Source organism: Gymnodraco acuticeps, unplaced genomic scaffold (genome assembly GCF_902827175.1).
Source record: "Gymnodraco acuticeps unplaced genomic scaffold, fGymAcu1.1, whole genome shotgun sequence".
Taxonomy (NCBI): domain Eukaryota; kingdom Metazoa; phylum Chordata; class Actinopteri; order Perciformes; family Bathydraconidae; genus Gymnodraco; species Gymnodraco acuticeps.
The window spans coordinates 338,031-358,248 of NW_022992247.1; the positions used below are offsets into that span (position 1 = coordinate 338,031).

The following is a 20,218-nucleotide window of genomic DNA, read 5'->3' on the forward strand; positions in this document are numbered from 1 at the left end:
ATGGGGAGGCAATTTTTAGGTTACAGAGCCAGAAAGTAGTGAGAAACACATTGCTGGTTTTGATCTTTTCATTGAATTCATTGTCTTATACTTGAGGTCCTTATCATGTCAGATAAATGCCTTTAAAAACGTTCCAATTAACCCATAAGAACCCACCGTGACACAGATGTTACATGACATTTAAATGTTCTGGAAAGTTCCTTATTCAGCTTTAGCCTTTATTTTATCTCATGAAGTCCCTAAGTGACACACCCTGAACAGTCTGGTGGGTCACGGGCCAGGTTATGTGATTTTGTGTTCCCATACCAACATGTCCAAGATGTCCATATGCCGGGCTAACACATGTGACCGAACAAGCTACATTTCAGAAGCTTGTTTTTTTACTTGTCAGAAATGTGTTCTATGTGGTCTATTAAGTCTGTGCTCTATATTTCTTATAATTTGTTTACGTTAAGTTGTAAGGGAAACTTCTGCAGCAATGGAGAGTCAGGCCTCAGACAGACACAAGGAGAGTTGGAGCTTTGATGTCAAACACTGATGGTTTATTACGAGTATCGGCCGGAGAATTTCACATCACAAGTCACAGAGCAGCCAGAGGTTCTGACTGCACGGGTGGGTTGCCACATCAATTCTGACCAGCCTCTCTATCGAATAGCCCTTTTAACTAGTTTACAGAGAGTTAATCAACAGCTGGGCACACTGGAGATATCCCCAACATTCTGGAGACACTGAATCACTTGCCTGACTCTTAGGCTCTGTGACCGAGGGTTGACCGGTCATAAACTAATATCAACATTATAGCTGAGGCCTCCCATTCCTTAAGACAGATAACAGAGTCAGGGTTGGTCATAAACGTCAACAGGTAGAAAAGGTTAGACTCCTAGGAGTAAGGAGAATTAATCCCCAACAATAGTTTTATTGAAATAATTCTCTGTCTGTGTTTTTAATTTTTTGTTTTACTTTTATGTATGCACCACAACACCAAGTCAAATTCCTCGTACGTGTTAACCTATCTGGTAATAAACCTGTTTCTGAAGTCTAAATAATGTTCCCCATAATTTTCCCAACTTTGCATGGTAGCCAGCTGAATACACATACTGATTAAAAGATGCACTCTTAATATAGACTGTGTGTGTGTGTGTGTGTGTGTGTGTGTGTGTGTGTGTGTGTGTGTGTGTGTGTGTGTGTGTGTGTGTGTGTGTGTGTGTGTGTGTGTGTGTGTATGTATGTATGTATGTGTGTGTGTGTGTGTGTGTGTGTGCGTGCGTACGTGTATGTATGTATGTGTGTGTGTGTGTATGTGTGTGTGTGTGTGTGTGTGCGTGCGTGCGCGTACGTGTATGTATGTGTGTGTGTGTGTGTGTGTGTGTAGGTGTATGTGTATGTGTGTGTGTCTAGTACTCGTAGGCAGAGTGTGTCCTCTGAGAAGTGCTCCTGGTGCTCTGGCTGCTGGTGTTCATGTGTCTCTTCAGACAGGGAATCTTTTTAGCCATCAGCCTTCTGAAGTGGCTCTGGAACTTCTTTCCCACAAATGTGTAAAACACAGGACTAATGCAACAATACAGATAGGCTATGTTCCGGGTCGCATACAGTGCATAGTCCAAACTTTCCGAGTCGGAACATAAGTCTTCCCCCTTGCTGGTGACCTGAAGAGCTCGAAGGAGGATGACGATGTTGTAGGGTGTCCAGCAGGCGAAGAAGGTGAAGATAATGACAAATATGACCTTGATGGCGCGACATTTCTCCTTCAAGCGGGTAGACAAAATGCGGATGGTGATGCTAATGTAGCAGTACATCACCATGGTGAGAGGGAGGAGGAAGAAGAGCAGGAATTGTTGATAGTAAGTGACCAGCCGCCAGCGCTCCATGGTGCTCTCGGAGTATCCCGACTCATCACATGTCAGCCCATTGAATAGACTCTTTCCCACATTTTGTAAAACCAGCTCTTTCACACTAGCTACAATACTGAGGCACCAAACTGCCACTGATGCAGTAATGGCATATGCCTTCTTCCTGCTCTTGGCGGCTGCCACTGCATGCACCACTGCAAGGTATCGGTCAAATGTCATGAGTGTGAGGAATAGGATTGAGCTGTAAAAGCCGATGAAGTACGCACTGCTTACCATCTTACACAGAGCCACACCAAAGATCCACTCAGACAGATGGTATGTCGCCCAGAAGGGGAGACTGGAGGCAAATAGAAGGTTGGAGAGGACCAAATTCAGAAGGAAGATGTTTGTCACTGTGTTGAGCTTCTCAAACTTGTAGATGATAAAGAGAACAAGCCCGTTGCCAAGGTAACTCAGGAGGAAGATGGTGTAGTAGAAAACTGGGATGAGTCTTGCACCGAACTGGTTGACAGCCTGCTTTGAACAGAGCTTGACACTTTCACTAAGCACATAGCTGGGATCAGTTGAGCTATTGGCTTCATACATTTCCTTAAACGCCAAATAGTCGTCATCATAGCTCATGGCTGGGTTTTGACCTGTGAGACATTAGGGAACCATGTTAGTCACTTTTCTGCAAGTTGAAGAAATTGCTAACAAGTCAATTGGTCTGATAAGTTGTCACATGGTCTGGCTGCTTGTTAAAAGGTCATGGAAGTTACATCTATTTCATGTTCATATTTCACCTGAAGAAATTAGAGCGAGAAGATTTGGTAAACAAATAATGAGGATTCATACAACAGAAAAGTCAGCGAGTAACTACAGAGTAGTGTAATGAAATAACTAACAGTTAAACCAATGACTCTTGTGTGATCTGTCATTTTGTGTGGATTTCGTTTGTGACTCCCAAAATAAAGAACAGGAACTGAGAGTAAAAAAAAAGTCCCACCTCCCAAAGCTGGTGTGTAAGGCTTGTTCCTCGGAAATAAATCATTGCAGCTGTACTAGGTTCCATACCTATTATAATGACCATCATACCTAATATTATAACCATTCGGGTTAGGGTTCGGGTAATGTTGTGAATCGAGTTGCCCATGGTGGTGGTGGGGTTATGGTATGGGCAGGCGTATGTTATGGACGACGAACACAGGCCACTTGATTCACAACATTACCCTAACCCTAACACTAACCCTAACCCTAATCCTACCCCTCACACCAGATACTGACTGGTTTTCGGACCCCCCCAGACCCCCCCAATAAAGCAAAACTGCACGTTTCAGAGTGGCCTTTTATTGTGGCCAGCCTAAGGCACACCTGTGCAATAATCATGCTGTCTAATCAGCATCTTGATATGCCACACCTGTGAGGTGGGATGGATTATCTCGGCAAAGGAGAAGTGCTCACTATCACAGATGTTTTCAGATTTGTGAACAATATTTGAGATAAATGGTTATTTTGTGTATACAGAATTTTTTTTAGATCTTTGAGTTCATCTCATGAAAAATGGGAGCAAAAACAAAAGTGTTGCGTTTATATTTTTGTTCAGTGTATTACAGGATAAAGGAAATACAGTTTAGACTGCCGTTGCAGGAAAGACGGCCGGAAAAAATCACCGACTGTGTGAACGTGAACATTAATAGAATATCACCTCCCATCTTCAGAGCAATCTGACTAATATAACATTAGCGTTAAGAAAGCTTACTTAAATATCTGCCACAACATAAGTAACCGGATCAAAGTAACATTACGTACGTCGATGTGTCCCATTATCATTCATATCACATCATATCACATCATAATGTATGATATATTTCCTTATCTGAGTCAGCTTCTTGAGCCGTATCTGGCCGTGCAACACTTACAATGTCACATACTGTATGCAGAAGTATTAAGCAACACACTAAGTTAACGAAACACTCGAGTCAAATGTAATTAAAGTCATATATCAACTCCAATGCCAGCAGATGGCCTTACATGTTTCTCATAGCAGGAGAATGTCTGCAATCACACACAAAATACTCATAGAACTCCCATGTTCCCTTTAAACTGTGGGTTTTCTCTGGAAGTTTTTCCTTGTACGATGTGAGGGTCTAAGGACAGAGGGTGTCATATTGTCATACTGATATTTTGTACAAACTGTGAAGTCCACTGAGACAAATGTAACATTTGTGATATTGGGCTATATAAATAAACATTGATTGATTGATTGACAGTAGAGTATACTCCGGGTGATTTACCGTACGGTCAGTGCATTATAGTTGGCGTTCCAAGCGTGTATGCTACCGAGCTACCGTTCCTAGCGTGTATGCTACCTAGAGCTAGACATGCTAGGGAAAACATTGTTTTTATGCCAGCTACAATGAATTACCGAACGTAGCAGACTACCCGTATAAGATTGCAATTGTAAACATGTTCTTGCTAGCCTAGACTAACTGTTGTTCATAGTAGGTTGGCATATTACACTGAACAACTAGCAAACGTAGGTTAGCATATTAATCTAGCTGGCAAGCTAACGAACCTAAAACAACTAAGTTTCTCTAATATTTTGTGATTTGCATTTGATTTCGTCCAGCCAGATCAGGAAACTCCTGGCGTATCCGGCCGACCACACACACACACACACACACACACACACACACACACACACACACACACACACACACACACACACACACACACACACACACACACACACACCACACACACACACACACACACACACACACACACACACACACCACACACACACACACACACACCACACACACACACACACCACACACACACACACACACACACACACACACACACACACCACACACACACACACACACACACACACACACACACACACAACACACACACAACACACACACACACACACACACACTATATAACATATCATTCATATATAGCAAACCATGATTTCATTTTTCATCAAACATAGAAGTAGTTTATTACAGGTACAAATAGCTTGCTCTTCTTCCGTTCTACGCCTCAAAGGTCCATAATCGAATCTGTACATGTTATGGAGGTTCTGCAGGGTGTGGGGTATGTATGGTGTATATCTTGGCATATAATGTTGTGTGCTACTGTTGGTGTTTTCAGCTAGCTGGCTACATAATGTTGTAACTGTCAGCTAGGCTACTTTTCTAATTTCTTTGCAACAGACGTTTTCCACTTCGGTAGGCATCATGGCGCAGTTTCCATAAGTGCACCTAAATAACAACAGTTGTAGGTGCAGTCAGTTAGTTAGCGTATAACATATACGGCTGTACCGACGCCATTGTAAGACTGATGTTCCGCTCAGAGACGAAAAAAGCACTGTTACGGCCCCTACACACGGCGGCGTGCGTTGCCGCTTGGCGGTGGGCGTATCTTGAGCTTGGGGAGTCAACGCGAGCAACAACCAATCACATGAATGTCCCGCCCCGGACATACAAAGCAAAGCATTCATGCTACATCCATGCTGGCTAAATATACTGTCTATGCCTGCTAGCTGTCCATTCAAACGAAGTACACTGGATATAAACTCCCCAAACAGGCGAAAACCTACCAGTGTCACCCACTGTCTCTGCCACCTCCCCCCATGCCTGGCTCCTCCGGTTTGTATCCCTGTATGTAAAGAGGGACTGGTCATATACCGGGTGATTCCCTACCGCCACGATAATTTTCTCCTCAATTTTTGACATATGGGAAATAACTGCGGTCTGGCTCTCCCAACATACACACGGTTTGATTGGCTAGCGCTTGAACTGTCAGATTTGCATATGCGGGATTTGATTGGCTGACGCCTCCGTCGAGGCGGCAAAAGTAGAACATTGCTCTACTTTTGCAGCGAGCACCGCGAGAGAAGCTACGCTTTGCTCCCACAATGCAGTTTGGCGAATCGTGACGTCACCCCATTCAAAGTGAATGGGCAGAAGCGTTGAAGCGGCAACGCACGCCGCCGTGTGTAGGGGCCGTTAGACATGCGCGGAGCCTCTCTGGTGGTGGACTAATCAGAACAGAGTGGCCGAGCTGACCAATCGGAGCACACTGGGCTCACAGGGAGGGGGGGGGGGGGGCAGGAGCTCCAACAAGCCGTTTAGGACAGAAAGTGAATACACATACTATACAGAGAGTCTGTATGAGAAACCAATGTGAGTTTGGAAAATTGCACAGTATGGTATACCTCAACAATGGAATTATGATCAGTAGAAATGGCCATGACATGGGACCTTTAATGTACGCATTCAAACACTTTTTCTGTGCAGCTGTATTCACCTTGCAGGTGCAGCTATGTGGCTTTTATCCTGGATAAAGTGTTTAAGTAGTCATGGGTGTTTAAAGTTTAACTTCTTCATATTTGTCTAATATTATAGTTCACTTTTCATTCAGGAAGTATGACGCTGCGCTTGTCCATATTTGTGATTGGTCGAATGCTCCAAATACCACCCCTTTCATGTGAATGCACACCTAACCATCATTATGCCAGTTTCCAAAAATAAATAGGCATTCATACATTTCATAGCTAAAGAAATTCAAAAATCAAGCAAACAACAACATACTGTGGGTGTCACTGTAATATATGTATTACTCTTATATTTATATATACATATTTTATATATATATATATATATATAATATATGTAATTATAAAAGAGTGAACTCACCAGTGCAGCGCTGTGGCGATGCAGAGAGCGGGGTAGCCTTCCGTGTATGCTGCAGAAGACTGATCTTAGAGCTGGGTGACAGAGTGTCTCCTGAAGGGGCAGTCCTACATCTGACTCATGCTGTCCTATTCCTTTTTCACAGCTTTCACACCATTTTCAATCAAATTTACATTTTTCTCCAGGCAGAGAAAACCCGGAGTGAAGATTTAGGATCGACTTGAGATGAATCTCCAAAATGTATGACCTGTTGAGTAACAAGGCTTATTTGTACTTTACCACCAGTGATGGGGTCGTTACTCAAAAAAAGTGATATATTACTTTACTTCGTTACTCTCTATATAAAGACTAAGTAACTATTTACATAACTTTTGCATTACTCAGCAACAGCCTATAGCCAAAATGTGCACACATCAATTACTATAGCAATAAGGAAGACAGAACACCAGTTAATAACCGTGAAAAGATGTGATGAGGCCCTCTGTGTTGTGGTGGGGGGGGGGGGGGCGTTTACAGTAATTGCGCCGCATTTGCGCTTCGGATGAGGCTCCCTCTGCAAGGTGTGTGCGAGGTGAGGCCCCACGCAGTCTGCGTGATCTGCGTGTAGGGAGGGGCGGGCCCAGGGCCGGCCCTTGGCATAGGCAGTATAGGCAAATGCTAAGGGAATCAACCCATTGGGGGTGCCGAAAATTGAGGAGATTTTTTTTTTTTCAGAACACAATTTCCCGATTTTGGATCAACAAATTACATCTTGTTATCTTATACTAACAGAACTACGCCTATATTGCGTGCAGAGCCCATAACCTATGGCGCACCCCACCCCCCCAAAATCAAGTTGAACTGCCCCAGCCCCAGTAAAAACCAGAGGTTTATGGGAAATAGTCCTTTTTTGGAATTAATGGTTTTAGTGTGCAATTATAGGTTTTCATTTTGTATTTGTGTTCATTTAAAATAAATCAAACGTATACAGCTTCTGTGTGCTTTTATTAACATTGGAGTTTACTATGTAAGCGGCCGCGGGGGGAGAGCTTTAGAGAGCTCTCTCCTGAAAGACTGAGCGGCTCTGATAACCTCAGCTCAGTGAGGTAAGGGCACACCTTTATATGACCTTTATAATGATTTAGTTATAAACAAAGAGAATAGATGGAAAACAGGTATAAAATACTATATGACAGTAAAAAAAGTTGTTATTAATACAATTATTTGCAAGGGGGAGTAATTTGTAAAATATCCATAAATAAAAATAAAATAGGCGCCAGCTAAAATCTTGCCTAGGGAAGCAAATTTGTCAGGGCCCTGGGCCAGCCTGCTCCACCCCTCAAACGTTATAGCTGTTGATGGCTCTGTCTCTGCAGCACAACTCCTGTGACAGTTGCATGTGGACAAGTCGCGCAAATGTTACGCAAATATAAACCTGCGGCGGAAATTCTTCTAGTGACTAGAAATATTTAAAATTGTTAAAATGTAGACCTATCACATTTACCAATCTTATCTACCCCTGGAACTAGCTAAACTAGTTATAAATATGTTTATTATTTACTGTCCTGTCGGGTCACTCATTCACTGGATCAGCGAGCTGCATGATACTGATAAAGACGGGCTGTCAGGAGAGGGAGAGAGGAAAATAGAGGCTCCGTAACCCATGTTATTATCCAAAGTTACTGTAAACTTCTGAATAATGTAGTAACTACTAGTCCAGGGGTCGGCAACCCACGGCTCTCGAGCCGCATGCGGCTCTTTAAGCCCTCTGCTCTGGCTCCCTTGAGTTTAGACATAAATAAGAAAATTAAATAAAAGTATTTGTAGGACTATTTAAATGTTGTTGCATGGTTGAAAATGTTTGGCATCTTGTATTTTGAGGTATTACTGTGACACAAATAAAACGGTTTTAATTAGGTCAACTAAAATATGCGTCATATCCTGCTACGGTCCCGCGCCAGCGCCTTTTCTTGCAGGTAAATAACCTGACCCCGGCTCGATGAGCGAACTATGGATAAATCAAAGAAAACCCTAATGAAAAAACCAGCATGGAATTCATACTGGGCTTTTTTGGCATCCGTCAGGAACTGAATTTCAAAATAAAATAACCAGAAACTGTTACGATGTGTGAAGCAGGTAGGACCCAAATGCAGATTAACGTGAACATTCCTTTATTTCAAGGCTATACTAACAAAGACAGAACACAACACTCACGGAGTACAAGCCAAATCACAAGACGAACCGACACTGAACACAGGAAGAGACAAGACTAAATACAGGGAGGGGTAATCACAAGACGAGACACAGCCGGGCAGGGGAGAAGAAACACAAGGGCCACAGGTGAAAACAATCAGACAACTAGACACACCAGGGAAACTAACGACGGGAGGAAAAACACAGGGAAAAGGACCAGACAATATACCCAGAGGAAAACATGACAGGGAGAACAGCAAAACACCCAAACCAAGACATACAAAACGTGACATAACACAATAATCGTAACAGAACCCCCCCCCCTCCCCTCATGGGACGGATTCCAGACGTCCCTAAAACACCCAAAACAGTCCAAAAAAACAATGCCCAGCAGGGTGGGTGGAGGGGGACCGGAGGAGGGACACAAAACTAGGGCCACCAGGGTGGGTGGAGGGGGTCCGGAGGACGGGTCTGGGCTGAGCACCCAAGAGCACCGCGGAGGACCCGGAAGGGATCTCGGGCGGACGGCCCGGGGCCAAGGCAGAAGCCGAGAAGGGGGACTCGGGCGGACGGCCCGGGGGCAAGACAGAGTCCAAGGTGGGGGTTATGGAGGGGCGAAGGACACCGCGGGCGAACTCAGGGGGCCGAGCATGAGGGCGAGGGCCGCGGCCGGGAAAGTCAGGGGGCCGGGCTCGAGGGCGAAGGCCGTGGCTCTCAGGGGGCCGGGATCGAGGGTGAAGACTGCGGCTCTCAGGGGGCCGGGCTCGAGGGCGAAGACCAGACAGCTCCGGAGGCCGGGCAGGAAGGCGCTGACGGGACAGCGCCGGAGGCCGGGCAGGACCCGGTGTCGGAGCTGGTGGGACAGGCCTCTGCAGGATCCCCCACGGAAGAGGACCAGGACACGGGATTGGCAGGACCCCCGGCAGGAGAGCAGTCGGCGGGACCTCCAACGAGACAGGACAAGGAGCTGGCAGGACCCCCGCAGGAGAGTAGACGGCGGGACCTCCAAGGGGACAGGACAAAGTGTTGGCAGGACCCCCGGCAGGAGAGTAGTCGGCGGGGCCTCCAACAGCACAGGACAAAGGGTTGGCAGGACCCCCGGCAGGAGAGTAGTCGGCGGGACCTCCAACGAGACGGAACAAGGAGCTGGCAGGACACCCGGCAGGAGAGTAGACGTCGGGACCTCCAACGGGACAGACATACGATTGGTAGGACCCCCGGCAGAGGAGTAGTCGACGGGGCCTCCAACGGGACAGGACATGGAGTTGGCAGGACCCCCAGCGGAACCTCCAACGGACCAGGACATTGGGTAGGGACTTGAGACGTGACTCGAGAGGGGACTCGAGAAGGGACTCGAGAGGGGAACCAAGGGGGAACTCGAGAGGGGACTCGAGAGGAGACTAGAGGAGGGACTAGAGGAGGAACTCGAGAGGGGGACTCGAGAGGGGGACTCGAGGAGGGACTTGAGAGGGGACTAGAGGAGGGACCTGGAGAGGGAACTGGAGAGGGGACTCGAGAGGGGACTGGAGAGGGGACTCGAGAGGGGACTAGAGATGGGACTAGAGATGGGACTAGAGGAGGGACTTGAGATGGGACTAGAGGAGGGACTAGAGATGGAACTCGAGAGGTGACTCGAGAGGGGACTCGAGAGGTGACTCGAGAGGTGACTCGAGAGGTGACTCGAGAGGGGACTCGAGAGGGGAACCAAGGGGGAACTTGAGAGGGGACTCGAGAGGAGACTAGAGGAGGGACTAGAGGAGGAACTCGAGAGGAGGACTCGAGAGGGGGACTCGAGGAGGGACTAGAGAGGGGACTAGAGGAGGGACTAGAGAGGGGACTAGAGGAGGGACCTGGAGAGGGAACTGGAGAGGGGACTCGAGAGGGGACTGGAGAGGGGACTGGAGAGGGGACTGGAGAGGGGACTAGGGAATTGACTAGAGGAGGGACTTGAGATGGGACTAAAGAAGGGACTAGAGGAGGGACTAGAGGAGGGACTATAGATGGAACTCGAGAGGTGACTCGAGAGGGGACTTGAGAGGTGACTCGAGAGGGTACTTGAGAGGGGACTCGAGAAGGAACTGGAGAGGGGACTTGAGAAGGAACTTGAGAGGAAACTGGAGAGGGGACTTGAGAAGAAACTGGAGAGGGGACTCGAGAGGGGACTGGAGAGGAGACTAGAGGAGGGACTAGAGGAGGGACTAGAGGAGGAACTCGAGAGGGGGACTCGAGGAGGGACTAGAGAGGGGACTAGAGGAGGGACCTGGAGAGGGAACTCGAGAGGGGACTGGAGGAGGGACCTGGAGAGGGGACTAGAGATGGGACCTGGAGAGGGGACTAGAGATGGGACTAGAGGAGGGACTAGAGGAGGGACTAGAGATGGAACTCGAGAGGTGACTCGAGAGGGGACTCGAGAGGTGACTCGAGAGGTGACTCGAGAGGTGACTCGAGAAGGGACTCAAGAGGAGACTCGAGAGGGGACTCGAGAGGGGACTCGAGAGGGGAACCAAGGGGGAACTTGAGAGGGGACTCGAGAGGAGACTAGAGGAGGGACTAGAGGAGGAACTCGAGAGGGGGACTCGAGAGGGGGACTCGAGAGGGGACTAGAGGAGGGACTAGAGGAGGGACCTGGAGAGGGAACTGGAGAGGGGACTCGAGAGGGGACTGGAGAGGGGACTGGAGAGGGGACTAGAGATGGGACTAGGGAATTGACTAGAGGAGGGACTTGAGATGGGACTAGAGAAGGGACTAGAGGAGGGACTAGAGATGGAACTCGAGAGGTGACTCGAGAGGGGACTCGAGAAGGAACTGGAGAGGGGACTTGAGAGGAAACTGGAGAGGGGACTCAGGAGAGAACTGGAGAGGGGACTTGAGAAGAAACTGGAGAGGGGACTCGAGAGGAAACTTGAGATGGGACTGTGGCAGCTGGGGCCAGAGCTGGGTCTGGAACCATGGCTGCGGGGGCCGGAATTGAAGCCAGAATCATGGCTGTAAGGTCCGGTTCTGGAGCCGGAAACATGGCTGTAAGGTCCGGTTCTGGAACCGGAAACATGGCTGAATGGGCCGGCTCTGGAGCCAGAATTGAAGCCAGAATCATGGCTGTAAGGTCCGGTTCTGAAGCCGGAAAAATGGCTGTAAGGTCCGGTTCTGGAGCCGGAAACATGGCTGTAAGATCCGGTTCTGGAGCCGGAAATATGGCTGTAAGGTCCGGTTCTGGAGCCTAAAACATGGCTGAATGGGCCGGCTCTGGAGCCGGAATTGAAGCCAGAATCTTGGCTGTAAGGTCCGGTTCTGAAGCCGGAAACATGGCTGTAAGGTCCGGTTCTGGAGCCGGAAACATGGCTGTAAGGTCCGGTTCTGGAGCCGGAAACATGGCTGTATGGGCCGGCTCTGGAGCCGAATCCATGGCTGCCGGGACCGGTTCTGGAGCAAGGACCATGGCTGCTGGGGCCAGAACTGGGTCTGTAACCATGGCTGCTGTGGGCTGAACTGGTTCTGGAACCATGGCCTTTTGGGCTCGTGCTGCTAACCTGGCGACTCCTCTTAGGAGCCGTTTGGAGGCTCCGTGGACCTCCAAAAGGCAGACGAGTACCAGCGAATGGCTCCTGGACTGTAGCAAACACTGGGTGAGAAGCAGGGGCTGACGCCAGACGGACCACACCGATGCGTGTGGTATCAAAAAGGGAATCTGGAGACCTGGGTCTATCAGGATCGGGAAAACAAACCGTGAGGTATTCCAAAAGCCAGGCCGGTAAGAATTTAACCAAATCTTGATTACTCAGCGTAAGGTGGACTGCATCTGCCAGAGCAGCATCTCGCTGCTTAACCCTGACCGCTCCTATCCATCGATGAGCACAGTCAGACAAAGAAAAGGTATAATCCACTAGTTCCTGCTCAAACGGATCTGCTGGGCCCATATCGTGGTCGGTTCGTAATGTTACGATGTGTGAAGCATGTAGGACCCAAATGCAGATTAACGTGAAAATTCCTTTATTTCAAGGCTATACTAACAAAGACAGAACACAACACTCACCGAGGACAAGCCAAATCACAAGACGAACCGACACTGAACACAGGAAGAGACAAGACTAAATACAGGGAGGGGTAATCACAAGACGAGACACAGCCGGGCAGGGGAGGAGAAACACAAGGGCCACAGGTGAAAACAATCAGACAACTAGACACACCAGGGAAACTAACGACGGGAGGAAAAACACAGGGAAAAGGACCAGACAATATACCCAGAGGAAAACATGACAGGGAGAACAGCAAAACACCCAAACCAAGACATAAGAGGTTTCTCAATACTCAAATTTCCCCTCCTCGACTCCTCGGTCCTCGGTCCTCCGGTAGTGACCCGGAAATGAATTTCAGCGCGCCATTTTGAAGGACGTCTCATTTCTCTAAATGCACACCGAGGACCGAGCATCGAGGAGGCTCTCTGGAGGAGCTCTAACCGAGGATACACTGATGGTTCCTCCACGGCTCCTCCACGGATGCATTTCCGGGAACGGTGGAGGCGTGACGCACGGCCGGACTTATCTCAGCCAATGACAGCTATGCATGCATCCTCTGGGTATTATTTTAGAAACTGCTTTCATCGCGTCGCGATGTTTCCAGAGAGAACAGCTGTACGGTCCATGCAGAAAGCAGAGCAGTGTGTATAATATATATCACTCAGTATAACAGGCCTACTCTCTTTATTTGCTTTAGTTTAGTAGATATCTACAAACAAAGAGTCGATATTTTTCTAAGACCATTGCTTCACATAATAAAATACACAACGGCTTATGCTTTTGGAGCTGTAGGTGTGTGTGGTACAGTGTGTAGGTGTGTGTTGTACAGTGCGTAAATGCGGCGGACAGACGGGTCTCAGTTGGTTTGGTGTCCTCTGCTTACTTTTAATAGAACTACTTGTAAATACAACTTTTGGCCCGTAATTTCAATTCCCCATTTCAGCGACCAGAGAGAGGGGGGGATATATCCAGTCTCTGATTGTGTTACGTTATTATGAGAGTGCTCTCATACTTTAAATTGTATATATTTATATAAATATATTTGTGTGTGTGTGTCCGCATCTGTAGCCTGTTATTGTCTCATTATACCGCACTCTCAATGAATTCAAAGTAAATATGTGGGGGAACAATGTTCAGCTGATCTAACAGAGATACAGCGCTATGACAAAACACTCGACAGCTGATGCAGCTGTTGCCACGTAATAATGAACGGACGTCTCTTTAAAATGACCGCTCAGAGGAGAGGAGTTCTCATTTCTTTAAACGTCTGCTGCTTCCCCTCCTCTCTCCTCGGTTCCCCTCCTCGGTCCTCCGCTCGCATCTCCTGTGGGCGGGTCTAAGTCTCGAGGAGGGGAACCGAGGAGGGGAACCGAGGAGGGGAGTCGAGGAGGGGAAATTTGAGTATTGAGAAGCCTCTAGAGAAAACGTGACATAACACAATAATCATAACAGAAACAGATACACACCCACTGAACTGATTACCCAAGATCCTCAGCTATCGTTGAATCTCGGTGATTGGATTGTTTAGCCGCAATTCATGTTTGGATATGGTGTTAATGCGATATGAAATCGGCTGCATTAAATATTACACATCTGCCTCAGTTCTTTATTTATAGAGCCCTGATGAGAAGACTTTTGGACAAACAGGAAGAACTGCCACTGAAACTGAATACGTGATGTGGATCATAAATATATCAGCAATTAAACAACATCTTCAATTTCTCTTCACAGAATACGTCTCCTTGCAGTATCAATACTAATTTCGGCTGACTTTTATATTTGATCCAATTGGTAGATAGGCTATATTTACACCATAATGGTGCACATCTGATATAAAAGGACTTGTAGTTTTTAAAGATATTACTGATTTTCTTTGAATATAAGAATGTAAATACTGAGTTGAAAAAATAGTCAGGGGTTGTGGGTGATGGGAGACACATCTATGGAATGAGAATTTCAATAGCTTACCATTAAATGACGGATATACCTTTCTGTCTGTGATGTTTTACAAATCAGATATTAAAGGTGGGGTAGGTAAATTTGAGAAACCGGCTCGAGATACACTTGTTATTTTCCATGGAATGCTCTTAACATCCCGATAGCAATGAATATCTTAAGTGCTTTGACAAAAAATCTATTAAATTAACAAATTCTAGCGCACTCGAGCTGGTTTCTCCAAAATTACCTACCCCACCTTTAATGTGTAGAAGTAAAACATGTGAAATAATATAGCAATATGCTGTAAAATTATGTGAAAACATGAATAAAACTAAATATCTTCAGATGTTATACATACATAAGTGTCCTACACTAATAATACAAATTAATTATGGCATTATATGCTGTGTGCACCGCCTAGTGGTTAAAGCACGTTATTGAATTATTGTTTTTGTGTTATATTTGATGAAAAAAATATTAAGAGTGCATACAAAATAGGGGAAAAGTCGAAGGTCAATGATAGAAATATAGAATATAAAAAATCAAGAAGATACTGTAAGTGATCTCTACAATAAAACAGTTTAGTGCATTATGTAAAAATATATTAATATGAGGATGTGCAAAACAGAAAAACGAATTAACCTTTATTTAAACATTAAAGAATACTTTAGGTTAAGGTATTCTTTTAAATAAGAAAAAAACTTTGGGGGTATCTACAGATAAATATTAAGCCTGACAAAGTACTTAACGTCTAATATATTGCTTTCCTGCAATGTTAACTATGTTGAAGCACTTATTTTAACTGATATTATACATATGGATTATACTCTTATGTATGTAGATAGAATAAGAAATGTGCAGAATATGACTAACCCTAGTTTAATGGTGGAGGTATACACATATTGATAGATGTCTTGTAATGCACTGTTGAGGAACCTGTGACCCACGTTTTTCATTCATTGCATAACTACACCGTAGTTGTGTTTATGATATGTCAATAAACCTTTGAAAATCTTGAAATCTTGAAAGGGATGTGCAAAATAGCCATTATACAGTCTTTAATGAACTATTAGTATAGAATAACGAGTAATGAATATACTTTATACTGTAGGGATCTGCAGATACATGTTTAGTCTTCTCAAGCACCAGCTATCAAATATCTCTCCTGATTGTTGGCACTTGACAATCACCTTTCCCTGAATTTTACTCAGGTGTAACTAAAGTCTGATTTAAGGGTTGTTTATATTTCACATCATTAATCAGAATCTGCAAAGTAACTAAAATAAATGTAGTGGAGTAAAAATACCAGGTTGACCTCTGAATTGTAGTGGAGTAGAATTACCAATCAATCAATCAATGTTTATTTATATAGCCCAATATCACAAATGTTACATTTGTCTCACTGGACTTCACAGTTTGTACAGAATATCAGTATGACAATACGACACCCTCTGTCCTTAGACCCTCACATCGTACAAGGAAAAACTTCCGGAGAAAACCCACAGTTTAAAGGGAAAAATGGGAGAAACCTCAGGGAGAGCAACAGAGGAGGGATCCCTCTCCCAGGACGGACAGACGTGCAATAGATGCCGTGTGTAAATTGAAAAGATAATACATTTGCAACATAGGTAGTCCAAATGTTTGGAAATGCATGCGTGTATAATAGGAAGATGAATCCACGAGGATATCCATCCAGGACTTATGATCCAGGACCACAGCCACGACTCAAGATCCAGGACACAAGACCGCAGGATCATCCATGACTCCGGATCCCAGCGTATATAGACACCAAAAAGAAAGAAATTTGGGGAAGCTGGGTTAATCGGAACATGAGAGTACACAGGTATAGACAGAGAGAAGGAAGAAGTTGTTAAGAACCTTACAGACACTTGGACTCAAACGCACGACTCTAAAGAGAGTTTGTTAAAAAAAAGTCTTTACTTTGTAAAAGTATAAAGTTCAAACAAAAAATCACTCCTGAGAGGCAAAACATAGTAAAGCAAATTACAAACTAAATACAATTGACTATGGTCACAAAATACATTAATCTCTTGGCGAGACAAGCTGGCTCTCTAAATGGCATAAGGCACAAGACGAACTGGCACAGGACAAAGGGAGACAGGACTATTTATACATGAGGTAAGGGGGAACAGGTGGAAACAATCAGGGGCGGGGCAGACGCTGACGATGGCGGGAAAACACACAAAGGGAGGAAGTAAGGGGACCTGAAATGAGAGACAAGAGGTAAGTACAAAATAAAATAGGAAGTGCAATGACAGGACTAGACAGGTGAACAAAAATACTTGACTAAACATAAATCTAACCTGGGCTATGAACTAAACGTGAAACAATAACATGAACCTGATTAACATGACAAACAATTTAGCAGACATGACGGGATGTTACAGTACCCCCCCCCTCTAGGGACGGCTCCTGACGTCCCAGGAACTTCTGGGTGATCCCGATCAAAATCCTTAATCATGGCCGGATCAACAATGAAACTCGCTGGGATCCATGCTCTCTCTTCTAGACTGTACCCATCCCAGTCCACAAGGAACTGTCTTCCTCGCCCTCGCTTACGAACTGCCAGCAGTCTCTTTACAGCGTAGACGGGGCCTCCTTCTACCATCTGGGGGGGTGGAGGGGGTTTAGAGGCGGGTACCAATGCGCTCTCCCTGACCGGCTTGATCTTGCCGACGTGAAACGTTGGATGGACCTTTAATCACCTGGGTAGACGTAACTGAACAGACACCGGGTTTATCATCTTCGATATCAGGAATGGACCAACAAACCTTGGCGCTAGCTTTCTCGACATGACGTGGAGGGGTAAGTTCTTGGTAGATAGCCAAACTCGTTGTCCAGGCCGATACGGTGGAGCAGGTCTCCGGCGTCGATCCACCACCTCCTTCATCCGGCTGGCACTGCGCAAGAGAGCCCGACGAGCACCGGCCCAGATCCGGCGGAACCAACGGACCATAGCGTGAGCTGATGGGACCGTGACCTCGGCCTCATTGGCAGGGAACAGAGGTGGTTGGTAGCCGTGCACACACTGGAAAGGTGTGAGTCCTGTTGCGGAAGTGGGCAGCGTGTTGTGTCGGCGTACTCCACCCACATCAGGTGCTTGCTCCAGGATGCCTGGTTCTGGGAGACCAGGCAGCGCAAACAGGTCTCTAGTTCCTGGTTAATGCGCTCGGACTGGCCATTCGACTGGGGATGATATCCTGAGGAAAGGCTCACGGTGGCTCCAAGGAGATGGCAGAACTCCTTCCAGAAACGGGAAATGAACTGTGGGCCCCGGTCTGACACAATGTCCCTGGGAAAACCATGAATGCGAAAGACATGACGTAACATGACCTCTGCCATTTCCTTGGCAGAGGGAAGCTTGGATAGTGCAATCAAATGTGCCATTTTACTAAATCTGTCCACCACCGTCAAGACGGTGGTGTTACCTTCTGATATTGGTAGTCCGGTGACAAAGTCCATCGAGATGTGGGACCATGGCCGTTGAGGAACAGGAAGTGGCTGCAGCAACCCCATCTGTGCTTCAGTGGAGGTCTTGTTCCTGGCACAGACAGTGCAGGCCGCAACATATTCTGCCACCTGCTTCCTCATAGCCGGCCACCAGAAACGTTGCTTGATCATGAAGGTTGTGCGTTTCACTCCCGGATGACAGGTGAGCATAGACGTGTGAGCCCAGTGTATTACCTGTGATCGAACGGAAACAGGGACAAACAACCTATTTCGTGGGCAACCCCTAGGTGCCGGGGTCTCACCATTTGCCTGCTTCACCACTGATTCTATTGGCCATGAAACTGCTCCAACCACACGGTTAGGTGGAAGGATGCTCTCGGGCTCTTTGGCAACAGGTTCAGGATCGTACAAACGTGACAATACATCAGGTTTAACATTCTGTGTGCCTGGTCTGTATGACAATACAAAATGAAACCGATTAAAAAACAATGACCATCTAGCCTGGCGTGAGTTCAGTCTTTTGGAGTTCTTAATGTATTCCAGGTTTTTATGGTCAGTCCAAACTAGAAATGGTTGCTCAGCCCCCTCCAACCAATGACGCCATTCCTCCAAAGCTGTTTTAACTGCTAAAAGCTCCTTATTCCCCACATCATAGTTCCTTTCTGCAGGTGTCAACTTACGTGAAAGGAACGCACATGGGTGTAGCTTATTGTCCTGCACAGATCTTTGGGACAGCACCGCCCCAATGCCATCGTTGGAGGCATCCACCTCCACAATGAATTGTCTCTGTGGGTCGGCCACTGTGAGGATTGGGGCAGTCGTGAACAGTTTCTTGAGCTTCTGGAAAGCTTCATCCGCCTGTATATTCCACTTGAACATGACATGGGGAGAGGTTAAAGCATGTAAAGGTGCTGTAATGCCACTAAAGTTTCTTATAAACCCCCTGTAGAAGTTTGCAAAGCCTAAAAATTGTTGCACCTTTTTCCTGTTGGTGGGAGATGGCCAATTAGCCACTGCACTGACCTTCCCTGGATCCATCTGGAGTTGGTTGGCCGAGATGATGTACCCCAGGAAGGAGATGGTCTTGACGTGAAACTCACACTTTTCAGCCTTGCAGTAGAGTTGATTCTCCATCAGGCTTTGCAGTACCTGGCGGACATGATGGGTGTGGGTCTCCTCATCGGGTGAGAAGATCAAGATGTCATCGAGATAAACGAATACAAATGTATTGAGATAATCCCTCAGCACATCGTTGAGAAATGACTGAAAAACTGCCGGAGCATTGCATAATCCAAATGGCATGACTAGGTACTCGTAGTGACCACTGGGAGTGTTAAAGCCGGTCTTCCACTCATCCCCCTCTCGTATCCTAATGAGATGGTAAGCGTTTCTCAAGTCCAGTTTGGTGAATAGTCTTGCATCCTGCAAAAGTTCAAAGGCTGAAGACATGAGAGGGAGTGGGTATCTATTTTTAACTGTTATTTCATTAAGGGGACTATAGTCAATGCATGGACGGAGGGTACCATCTTTCTTATCAACAAAGAAAAACCCAGCGGCCGCTGGGGAGGAGGATGGTCTGATGAGTCCAGTCTTTAGAGAGGAGTCAATATAGGCCTTCATAGCCTCCCTTTCCGGTGCAGAGAGAGAGTAAAGTCTCCTTTTAGGGATCTGAGAACCAGGCAACAGGTTAATGGGACAGTCATACTGGTGGGGAGGTAGGGACATGGCCCTAGTTTTGTTAAATGCTTCCTTTAAGTCCTGGTAACACAAGGGCACTTTAGTCAGGTCGGGATAATCTGAAATGGAGTCAGGCTTATGAGTGTGTTTGTCTTGTTCCTTTTCAGGTTCTGTGGAGAACCTAGGAAGGTCTGAACAGGTCAGCCTACAGCCTGGGCCCCAGTCCTTAACCCTCCCTGATCGCCAGTCAATGATCGGATTATGTTTGATCAGCCATGGATAACCCAAAATCAAGGGGTGTAGTGCAGAGTCAAATAAATGGAATTTCATTTCCTCTATGTGTGTATTGTCAATGGTTATTTGGACAGGTTCAGATACATGGGTTATTTTAAATAATAACTTGCCATCT

The 20,218-nt window shown here is 46.3% G+C and overlaps 1 protein-coding gene across 2 annotated transcripts; it reads right to left on the minus strand.

Annotated features, from left to right (window-relative positions):
* Positions 1-1,283: 1,283 nt before the first annotated feature.
* On the minus strand, positions 1,284-6,637 carry LOC117540001 (C-C chemokine receptor type 4-like). Of its 2 annotated transcripts, none has more exons than XM_034206381.1 (2): positions 6,542-6,637; positions 1,284-2,485 (listed from the first exon to the last, which is right to left on the minus strand). In XM_034206381.1, the coding sequence occupies exon 2, from the start codon at positions 2,469-2,471 to the stop codon at positions 1,395-1,397; it is 1,077 nt and encodes a 358-aa protein (XP_034062272.1). In that variant the 5' UTR covers positions 2,472-2,485; positions 6,542-6,637; the 3' UTR covers positions 1,284-1,394. The 2 variants fall into 2 exon arrangements, with proteins under 2 accessions (XP_034062272.1, XP_034062273.1); XM_034206382.1 differs by lacking the exon at positions 6,542-6,637 and adding an exon at positions 5,443-5,458.
* Between the last annotated feature and the right edge of the window lie 13,581 nt (positions 6,638-20,218).

What these genes read in the sequence shown, in the direction of transcription:
- LOC117540001 (XM_034206381.1), bottom strand. Translation starts at nt 2,471, where the DNA reads ATGAGCTATGATGACGACTATTTGGCGTTTAAGGAAATGTATGAAGCC.